The following is an 11,312-nucleotide window of genomic DNA, read 5'->3' on the forward strand; positions in this document are numbered from 1 at the left end:
CTCAGGGTCCGTGAGACAGGCTAATAATCATCATATGGAAAGTGAGAAATGTTCAAGATTTACGAATCAATCTAAACTATGTCATACACTCCCTGATAGCACGTGCAATTTACGTAAACACCAAGCTTATGGTTTGGCTGTAACCGTCGGGATTACCTCTCACACCATCATCTGTGTTTCGCCTCCCCAGGATCCCCGACAAGGCTGTACGGACCCCCCTTCAAGAGCCCTTCCCACAAACACGGCAAATTAGTTTGGTTTTCACAGTTCTCAAGACAGTAAGCAACAGTGAGGAATCTTCAAGTTAGCAAGTTTTTCTCTACCTCCACGATGAAGGACTTCCTTCTCGTCAGTCTCGTCTTGACCGCGTACATCTTATCGGATTCAGTGGGACAGTCAGGTAACAGAATATTGTTTAATATTTCCTAATATTCAGAAGGGTTACTGAGGAGTTCCTAATGTTCCTGACCTATTTCTCGCGTTGTTTTTCAAAAATTCCTCAGATGGTTCTCACATTGGTGTTCTACACTGTTCGACTTTTGTCCAACTCCTTGATTGATTAATTAGTAGAAACATGGCGTGTCAGTGAAACTTTTGAAGAACTCTACATCACATTCATTAAAACGGGTTGTTTTATTAGTCGAAGACTTACATTCATTTGAACAGAGACCATAAAATATTTATTATATGGTCTCTGATTTGAACAACGGAATTCCAAGTTTTCGCAACCTTTTGGTGATACTCTTAATGATTAGTTGTAATACTGATATTTCTTCTAAGAAAACATACAAATTTGTGGATAAGATTTTCTTGTATATTTTTTCTTCATCGTATCGTGACATTGTTTGTAGTTTGTTGGTCGCGGGTTTTCTCACTCGCTCTAGCTGTGTCGTGTTTTATGCAGATAAGATGGTTCTGCATTGTTTCAGTAGCTGATAATTTCACATTGTTAGGAATTTATTGTTCTGCCTGTAGAAGTGTTAGCATATTCCGAGATGTTTACCAAACAGTCTCTACTTACAGACTCGTCTTGTATTTATCGTCCAAGTGTGGGTGGGGTAATTGGATCTATATTGCGTTATCGTTGCCGGGGGGCTGGGGATAGGGGGTGAAGCTCGGTACTGGAGTGTTTACGTTGAGGGGAACCCGGTGTAGTGTGGTGTTGAATGACGCAGACTCGCAGGCAGCCGGGAACATCGGGACAGAACCGAGGGGGAAGAGGCGTTATCAGCTGGTAGAAATTAGTGTTGACAACTCGCACATCTGTTGTCTTGTTGTGGTGTTTCGTGCGTGGTATAGACTAACAAGTAGTCTGTCATACAAACCCATAAATAAATATATTCAAGAAAGTCCATGCAAGTCTAGATTATGTGGCAAGATTTCCACAGTTTCAGTCTGAAACTGAAGAAAATCTCTGGGCTCCTTTTTATTATATTTTGTGATCATAATTTAGGAACTGTTTTATTCTGTAAAATATGTACTAATTAACTAGCTTAGTCTCTGAATATATTCAAGTTTGATAGAAACAAATAATTCCTATAAACCTGAAATCCGGCACGGAGCAGGGCAACCGTCTTGAACGCGACGTTAAACACCGTTTCATCCCATCTCACTATTTGAGTCTGGACAAACGGTTAGTTTCTGAGTATATATAAGTCTGATAGAAACAAATAATTCTAGTTTATTGAAAAGTAACCCGAGGCAATCTAAATAAAGGATTTAGAATTGCAGAAAGGGATGGGCGGAAGGGAAAATAATGTAGTTCAGTGACTGTGAGACTATTTTCGAGGCCGACTCTTCCTCTTACGGCCTAACCCCTTATGTGGAGTCATCAATGACAAATTCTAAAACTGGGTACATTTCCGTTTTTAGGGAACTCTTTTGTTAAGAACGTGCTTCATGATTGTTCCAGATAATGAAGATGGCGCGGGGATACAGATGAGCTATACAATAGCCAACGGCGACAGCAACTCCGCGGACCCCGAACCGGCCGTCAACACATCCTCAAGGGCCCACACGAATGTAGGGGTGTGGAGGGCGAGATACAGAGGGTCACAGCATGGCCGCGATGAGACAGGCCGGGGAGGCGCAATACGACGGCACCGTCTGCGGATGCACCGGAGACGACGACCACGACTGAACCTAACGGCGTCAGCACATCCAGATAATCACCGCAGCCGCCCACAACGTCTCGGAAACGTCCAAAGACGCGCTCAGCAGCTTCGTAGACAGGGTGGAACGCGACGTCTTGTTGCGACAGGGTCTCACTCTCTTGCGACTGGAACTAGAACAAACACCGGGGGCGTAGACCCTTTCACAGCACTCCAGAATGGACACAGACAAACCGGGCCCTTCCAGGATAGACAGACAGCCTACGACTTCCTCAGCAATGGCGGAAACAGTTTCAGAGTCCGTAACGAGCACCAACGAGAACGCCGCGACGAGAACGCGCGAATGGCTTCCGTCATGTGCGGTGTGTTCGGGAAACAGTTCGTCCCAAGCGCGATTGGTGGCAGGTGCGTGGATCCGGCCTAGATACCACGTATCATGAATGCACACTTATGTATATATAATTAGCTTCTTGTTAATTGTGTACAGGTGGTGAGAGAGCTCAAATACACGAGTTTGGAGGACGTGATGGCAGGAACGAAATATCTTCATGCATAATGAAGCATAATGTGTATATTTTGCTTAATACAGGCAATTTTATATAACTTAAACGTGTTTATGGACAATAACTTCGTCTGTTGAATGTAATACTTATTACTGAAGAACACATGTTTGCATCATAAACTTTATTGGATATGTTGCTCAATTTATGGTGCACGATACCTGATTTTCATTGTTTATGACTTTATGTCACAGATGTTAATTTTGTGCCCAAGCAGTTGTAATAGGATCCTCTCCACATTGAACTTTTATATGAAACGAATGACGCTCGAACACAGATGGCAAACCTTTACATCTAACCAGGTCTTGTCAATAGGCAAAGTTGACTGATTTTTATCCATTATGCATTAAGTCTTTAAACTACATGGAGTAAATCTATGTACATACAAATTTGAGGACCACCCAATCAGGATATTGCGTGACAAAACCAGTAGTATGAACTTTTTTTAGTAGTATACTAACATGTAAAGGTCGTGATGGAAACTGAACTCCGTCTAGTGACGTTAGGATGCAGTTTTTCTATGGTGGTAGTACTTGCAGCGAAAAGTTTTAACGTGTAAATAATAACGTCATGTATACACTAATGCATTACTGAATTAGGTAAATTTACTTCTTCTTTTTTTTGTATCGTCATTCTGTTCACACGTACATAGTTACAACTTATTCATACTAAATATACCTCATCTATTAAAACGTTTACACTGACCGCCATTTTTGTGTTATTTTGGGACCTTCTTTTCACAGGGGCTTGTAACGCTAAAAACTGACATCAAGGTATATACTGTCACTGACGAGGTGTTAGTACTATATAAAGGATCATTTTATATAATACTAAGACCCCGTCAGTGACAGTATATACCTTGATGGCAGTTTTTAGCGTTACAAGCCCCTGTGCTTCTTTTTAAAAAAGCAGGTATGTAGACAGCTGGTGTACGCGTTTTGTAAACTCGGATGTTATTGAGGAGGGGGAGGGATAGGGTTATATAGAATTGTGTCTCTAGGTATTCGTTTGGAAAATGAAGTAATGAAAAACAAATTGTATTCTCCCTTGAATCGTGGGCGGTGGGGTAGGCTAATGGTAAAAGCGTTCTCTCGTGACGTCGAAGACGCGGGTCTATTCCCCACATGGGCACAATGTGTGAAGCCCATTTCTGGTGTCCCCCGCCGTGATATTGCTGGAATATTGCTAAAAGCGGAGTAAAACTAAACTCAGTCACTGCTTCGAATCGGTCATATCACAATAGACTTCAAGAAGAATACGTTATAACGTACTACTTACAAAAGTAACTGTCATTTCTCATTTGGGGCACAGATTCGTTACAGGATCTGATTAAGTGTGAAATATGTTCGTCACCTCACATCGGCGACACAGCGAGAAAGAAATAAGCGACAGCTACCATTAGTTCCGTGTTAAAGTACACAAGCTGTGACATGGCCGATGGTTAGGTACTTGAGTATACCAGCCCATAGAACCGGCGGGTTGCCTACCAGTTGGCATTGTTCCAGTATGTTTCTCAATGACGCGTTGCCAGAAGAAAACAGCAGAATACAGGCTCCCGCCATACATTTCAACCAATTGTTCGTTGATTGTATTTCGTGTGCTCTCTGAAGCGACACTTAATTTGATTTCTGGATGCTAGTCAAAACGACTTGTGTACAGACGTCTTTAACGTAACAAATAGGTGAGGAAAAGTTTCTTCATCAAAGAATGATGCGTATCCAGTATTTCACTAAAAGCGAGACAGTAAGGTTTTACGCCGCTTTTAGTAATATTCCAAGGGGCACACCAGGTAAAGGCTCCTTCACATGCTGTACCAAAGTGGGGAATCGAACCCGGGTTCGTGGAAGTAGTCAAGTTTGATTAAGAGTCACAACCACTCACATCAAACCTTCATCTGCTTTTTTCCCTCTCTTACAACACCTATGTTGCCGGTCTCCTCTTCCGTCACACCGGAAGTTACTAAGACATGGCGTTAGACTGGTTTTCAACAAGACAAAACTGCCGATTACCCTCAGATGGTCAGGCTCGCTGACTTGGTGGATACATGACACAGCTGGGATGTGACTGTGTCAAACGGTGTCCTCCCATTTGTGAGACACATTAATTAATGGTTCAGTGCACATAGGTGGCGTTTCCACATCCCCACAATAAAAGTGGGATCAGCCCAGTTGTTGAAGAGTACCCACAGGAGGCATAGTTCATTGACGAGTTGATTAATGAAATAGATTATCAAAGATTTTATTTACAAAGAAGAAATAGTTCATTAAATATTGTATTTATTCAGAAGAATATGTAATTATGATAACACATTTTTATTGACTATGGTGAAGTTTGAAAGTCATTTTGGTTTAAACATATTTTATTATCATTATCAAAGTTTAATTTTTAAGGACATTTACTGGAGTATGTTAATCAATTTATCTTATAAAGTTTCATTAAGTTACCTCCACAAGATTCAGTTACATAGCAAATCAGTAATTAGCTAGGGTTAATCCATTCTATCAGGCTGGGGAGTATGGTGTGTTTTCGTTGTTAATTACCTACTCCACTGTCTCATAACTGGGAGTCTCACAATTGGGAGTAGACCTGTCAAACAACAAATGAACGAATAAACACTGAGACACGGTCTTCATGACACTGATCACAAAGATAAGTCTCTTTAACTCATTTACTGACATAATACAAATAAAGAACCCATATCGAATGGAATCAAACATTATCGTATATACGATTAAAACAAAGTAGGGGATATTCCATTTTGCAAGCATACCACTAGCATATTAATATATATCCTTACAGATGAAACGTTTCCAAAGGAATGGAATTGATTGTCACATTTTCCCTTAATTTCTCTTCATCATTTGCATTTTATCAATCTTGTAAATCCAATATCCCCTACGGTTTTTTTAATGGTATACTATCAATCTACCCAAGCCGGGCCCTTAATCTGTATTTCCCACGGGAGCTGGAGCCTGGTAAACCGACAGTAATAGCACGTTTGATTACAATCACTCTTAACTCTGTTATGTTTACCAGTCCATTAACACACGAATTACAGAGACACCTTGTCACTCTTGTATCCGTGGAACTGGTTTGGGACCAACTTGCACAAAGCAAGTTCAGCCCGCTGACCACTGCCTTCCTATACCTACCCCCAAGTGAAGATCCGGGTTAGAATTGGTCTTCAGCAACCCATGCTTGTCGTTGGAGGTGACTAACGGGATCGGGTGGTCAGGCTCCTTGACTCCGTTGACACGTCATCGTAACCCAATTGCTCAGATCGGTGCACATGATGTTGATCATTGGATTGTCTGGTCCAGACTCGATTATGTACGGACCGCCGCCATATAGCTGGAATATTGCTGAATGCTGCGTTAAACAACCAACCAACCTTCCTCCAAGCTGGCTGCCCTTGGGCAACAGGCCATAGGACGGCGGGGCCCCTATACAACCTGAACTTCATTATCAATACAACACCAAAGTAAAACCAAGCAAAGGTCCTGTTGTCCATCATTTATTTACACTGTACAGTACAAGCAGTGGCAAAGGTATATGGACTTTTGGAGAGAGTCAGAGAGACATGGAGAGAGGGGGAACAGCCCAATGGCTGCCACTCTCAGCATACTGTGCAGAGCAGTGACCATTCCCAAAACGTGCCAACAAACAATTGTTCTCTACAGTTAAGCAGTAAGTTTGAACATATCTGTATAATCATCTTGTGATAAATTACCATTATATCCACACAAATGTCTTGGACTACGCAGGGAGATTACCTCGGATAACCTCTGCCTGCAGTCTCCCTAATGACCTGTTGATACTGTAACAACAAGTGAATCAAACATTTACCCCACATCATGGAAACTAGAAGTCCTTACATGACATCATGGATGCATCTGTGCAAGTCAAACTGGACTTTTTCTAAAACATTAAGCACAGTCCTTTGTCAAAGAAAAGAATGAAACGGAAAACATGCTATATTTGTGATTGAGTAACAAAAGAAAAACAGCATTACCTTAGCAAGCTGGGCCCGTTTCACAAAGCTCTCGTAGGCCTAAGATCTCGTAACTTTTCTCGTAGGATTCGTACCTCCTATACTGTGCTACTAGAAAAGTTACGAGATCTTAGGCTTACGAGAGATTGTGAAACGGGGCCCTGGACCACAGAGGAGATTGGATCCCATTCCAGCTAAAGTATGGGAGTTACGATCACCTTACCTCTATGCTCGTGTTGTGGAACGGGACCCTGGTTATTAACTCTAGGGGTGGACATAAATTTTACATCCCTGAGCAGTGAAGAAACAAGACCCATCTAGAAAACATTTTCTGCTTATATTATTTTAAAAGTAAATTGACTGTCCCCTCCCCTAAAATTTCAAGACTATCTCTGAATATTATACTGATCAGCCTCCCCTGAAGATCTCTACACCCACTCACTTGTTCCATAACCTACAATATACTGTTTGGCTTGAAAACATGTGCTGGTCATGAATGCTGCATGCTCCTAATTAAAGACCACCTGCTTGAAGACCGCTATCTCTTAAAGGGCAATCTCATAGTACAAGGTGACAGAACCCAAATGGATTCTGGCTATATACGTGGGTGATTCTGTATCAACAAGGAAATGATTGGAAAAGCAAACATGGTAAAATGTTCTCCCAGAATGAAATTGATTACTCAGTTTGGATTTTATAATTCATTCAAATAAGTGTTTGATATACACACTTACATCAAGTGTAACATTGGCACAATATATTAGCACTACTTGTACAAAATCTCATGAAACGAACAGGATAAAATATATGTTTAAAAAATGTACTCTGACAAATCCTGAAACCTGTGTGTTATTGTCATTGGCTCACACAAGCTTTTGATCTTTACAAACACTTTATTAACACAACTATTAAATCTTCACAAGACCATAACCTAATCTGAATTATTAAAATAGTCTGTGATAGTCAACATACATATAATTGGCTTGAGATTTACAATTTTCTAAAAAGGCCAATCCTCTGAATTTCACACAAAACATCTAGAAAATAAAACCCTGAAACATTTACACAAAAGACATAATTTTGACTTAAGTTAGAAAAATCATATAAACCCAATTTCTAACTGAGAACAAATTGATGTAATATTGAAAGCATGCAATTAACACTCCGGAAACCAATACATACACACTGAATCTTGTTTCAACCACGGAAGTCAACAGGCCATCACTTAAGGACATCACGCAGTCACATGTGTATTACCATCAGCCATACCACCTTGACTCTGGGCATTCAAGCAATACTGGGCCCTGTTCCTCAAAGTGATCGTAGCGCAATGACAGTCGTAAGTCTATGCCAAAGGATGGGAGTTACGATCATCTTAGCACTACGACAGTCGTAAGTCTATGCCAAAGTATGGGAGTTACGATCATCTTAACGCTACGACAGTCGTAAGTCTATGCCAAAGTATGGGAGTTACGATCATCTTAGCGCTACGACAGTCGTAAGTCTATGCCAAAGTATGGGAGTTCACGATCATCTTAGCCAGCCACGACAGTAAATAAGTCTATGCCAAAGTATGGGAGTTACGATCATCTTAACGCTACGACAGTCGTAAGTCTATGCCAAAGTATGGGAGTTACGATCATCTTAGCGCTACGACAGTCGTAAGTCTATGCCAAAGTATGGGAGTTACGATCATCTTAGCCTTCGACAGTCGTAAGTCTATGCCAAAGTATGGGAGTTACGATCATCTTAGGCTACGACAGTCGTAAGTCTATGCCAAAGTATGGGAGATCATCTTAAGCTCGACAGTCATCTTAAAGCCCTCGATCATCTTAGCCCTCGAAGTCTATGCCAAAGTATGGGAGTTACGATCATCTTAGCCCTACGACAGTCGTAAGTCTATGCCAAAGTATGGGAGTTACGATCATCTTAGCGCTATGACAGTCGTAAGTCTATGCTAAAGTATGGGAGTTACGATCATCTTAGCGCTACGATCGTTTTGTGGAACGGGGCCCTGGTAAATCATATGTTGATGTGATTTGTTTGATTTGAAAGTCTGCATCATGCGTACCTGGATTGTGACCTAGATATAATTTTCTGTTCATTTGCATTGCATATAATCTATATACCGTATGTCCTCTTCATTAGCACTGTAATTTCAATTGACACTGACCTCCAATAAACGCTGGGTATGAAGCAGTGTACAACACAATAGTGCTGGGTCTCTCATAATCTCTGGGTAAGTTAGATATAGATTATTGATCTCAGGAAAGAATAAAACATGGAAACTAAGGGTCCTGTTTTAGACAGGGATGAGAACGGGTATGAGTGAAAAACGAGGAAAATGAGCCGGGGTGCCAGGTCTCCTTGCCAGATCCAAGATGGACGATTCACAAGAATGACCCCAGTGTGATCAAATTTAGGATACGCGGAAAAGTCTCATCCCTGTTTAGAGCTTCCCAGTGTCATTTGTCAGTAACAGGGGCTAAAGCAACACTGCACTTAAAAACACTGGGTCTCTACTTCCTAATAAGCCTCTATAGCTCACAAGGTGTAGAATCTTGTACAGAGAAGGCGCTGGGGTAATTCATTGAGGAAACATGGTAAATAATCTTTAGAGTAGTGGTACACTTGTGCAGTTCAGTCTCAGTAAACTTGTCTTATCATATAGTGTGCAGAGATTCGGAGCACACTTTCCAGCTATAGTGTAAGTGATGCATCATCTATTTCCTGGTCTGTTTGTGAGACAGGCATAACCGTGCCATCATGTACAGAGTGCTAACCTGTTTAAATACTTCAGTCTTTGAGCATACACTTTTCATAGATGGTGTAAGATTTTATTGCAGGTTTTTATTTTCATGGTGTAACCTTTCATAATGGTAGCAGTATCGTCATGGTGTATCATTACACAATAAACATGGTATAATATCACACAGTAAGAATGGCATAATTTTACACTTTGAGGATGGTGTAACATTACACTATAAACATTGTATAACATTACACTATAAGCATGGTGCAATATTGACACTGTAAGAATGGTGTAACATTACACTATAAGCATGGTATAACATTACACAATAAGAATGGTGCAATATTGCACTGTAAGTATGGTGTAACATTACACTATAAGCATGATATAACATTACACTATAAGCATGGTATAACATTACACTATAAGCATGGTATAACATTACACTATAAGCATGGTATAACATTACACTATAAGAACTGTGCAATATTGCACTGTAAGTATGGTGTAATGCTACACACAATCGTCACGAGCAGCCACAAAGTACCACTCTACTAGTGATGACGACGACAAGATTTTGTGAACACAGTTTGCATTTGCCCCTCTTGAGTATCAAAAAGAAATTATCAAAATCCATTCACTATGACAATATTGAACATTTTTCATACAGGTATGTTAATATGTAGAAAAAAACAAGTACAACACTGCAAGGTATGTATCGATACTGTGTGCTCAGATGAGGCAGACTACCATGATCAGGTTTGTGTTCCTCTGACGTCTCACACACACAGATGTCCCTCTCCTAGACCCTAGAAAGCATATAGTAAAAATAGTCCTACTCAAGTCTGGAATGATTTGGCACAACTGAATTTCAGGATTGTTTTGAGATCCACTGGAACTGACTCTTTATTTTGGGAATTTTAATGCAACAACTATATTCCTGGGACTACATGTTTGCCAAATTTTGTTTTTCTCAAACCTGCGTCAGCAGAATCAGCACCTTTGTCAATGTTATAAAGATAGCATGTTGATAGCATGTCAGCTATCACTGACAGGGAAAGTATCAATGGTTAGTGCCCCTCTATGATCTCACTGTCGTGTAGAAGAACCAGCCCCAAATTGGTCGGGAGCTGAAGATCTCTTCCTCAGTCATATGATAGCTCTCAGCAAGGTTTACAATAAACCAAACTGACAACAGTCGGTGAGATTAGATGAAGACATGGAGGACAGCAGCTGACTGTTGTCCTGGTTACATACAACCTATCCCGGGACACTATCTACATGTTATACCTGTTGTGTCAGTGAGGCAGGATGGGAGGAACAAACACAAGCGAAGGATCTGTGCAGCTGACTGTTGCCCTGGTTACATACAACCTATCCCGGGACACTATCTACATGTTATACCTGCTGTGTCAGTGATGCAGGTGTGGGAGGGACAAACAACACAAGCGAAGGATCTGTGCAGCTGACTGTTGCCCTGGTTACATACAACCTATCCCGGGACACTATCTACATGTTATACCTGTTGTGTCAGTGAGGCAGGTGTCGGAGGAACAAACAACACAAGCGAAGGATCTGTGCAGCTGACTGTTGCCCTGGTTACATACAACCTATCCCGGGACACTATCTACATGTTATACCTGTTGTGTCAGTGAGGCAGGTGTGGGAGGAACAAACACAAGCGAAGGATCTGTGCAGCTGACTGTTGCCCTGGTTACATACAATCTATCCCGGGACACTATCTACATGTTATACCTGTTGTGTCAGTGAGGCAGGTGTGGGAGGAACAAACACAAGCAAAGGATCTGTGCAGCTGACTGTTGCCCTGGTTACATACAACCTATCCCGGGACAGTGAGGCAGGTGTGGGAGGAACAAACACAAGCAAAGGATCTGTGC

General features: G+C 41.2%; 1 protein-coding gene and 1 long non-coding RNA gene across 2 annotated transcripts; one reads left to right on the forward strand and one right to left on the reverse strand.

Moving 5' to 3' along the window:
• The first annotated feature begins 217 nt into the window (after positions 1-217).
• On the forward strand, positions 218-3,376 carry LOC124270951. Its single transcript, XM_046706018.1, has 2 exons — positions 218-400; positions 1,913-3,376. Exons 1-2 carry the CDS (start codon positions 331-333, stop codon positions 2,533-2,535), a joined length of 693 nt encoding a protein of 230 aa, XP_046561974.1. The 5' UTR covers positions 218-330; the 3' UTR covers positions 2,536-3,376.
• Positions 3,377-9,483: 6,107 nt separating this feature from the next.
• Positions 9,484-11,312, reverse strand: LOC124270953. The gene is made up of 2 exons (XR_006896909.1): positions 10,789-11,312; positions 9,484-10,674 (listed from the first exon to the last, which is right to left on the reverse strand). It is a non-coding gene; the product is annotated as an uncharacterized LOC124270953 (long non-coding RNA).

This window comes from Haliotis rubra, unplaced genomic scaffold, assembly GCF_003918875.1.
Source record: "Haliotis rubra isolate DU_JTF1 unplaced genomic scaffold, ASM391887v1 Scf156, whole genome shotgun sequence".
In the NCBI taxonomy this organism is placed as follows: Eukaryota; Metazoa; Mollusca; class Gastropoda; order Lepetellida; family Haliotidae; genus Haliotis; species Haliotis rubra.

What these genes read in the sequence shown, in the direction of transcription:
- LOC124270951 (XM_046706018.1), top strand. Translation starts at nt 331, where the DNA reads ATGAAGGACTTCCTTCTCGTCAGTCTCGTCTTGACCGCGTACATCTTA. An exon ending in GGATTCAGTGGGACAGTCAG is followed by an intron (nt 401 to 1,912) that starts GTAACAGAATAT and finishes TGATTGTTCCAG; the next exon opens with ATAATGAAGATGGCGCGGGG.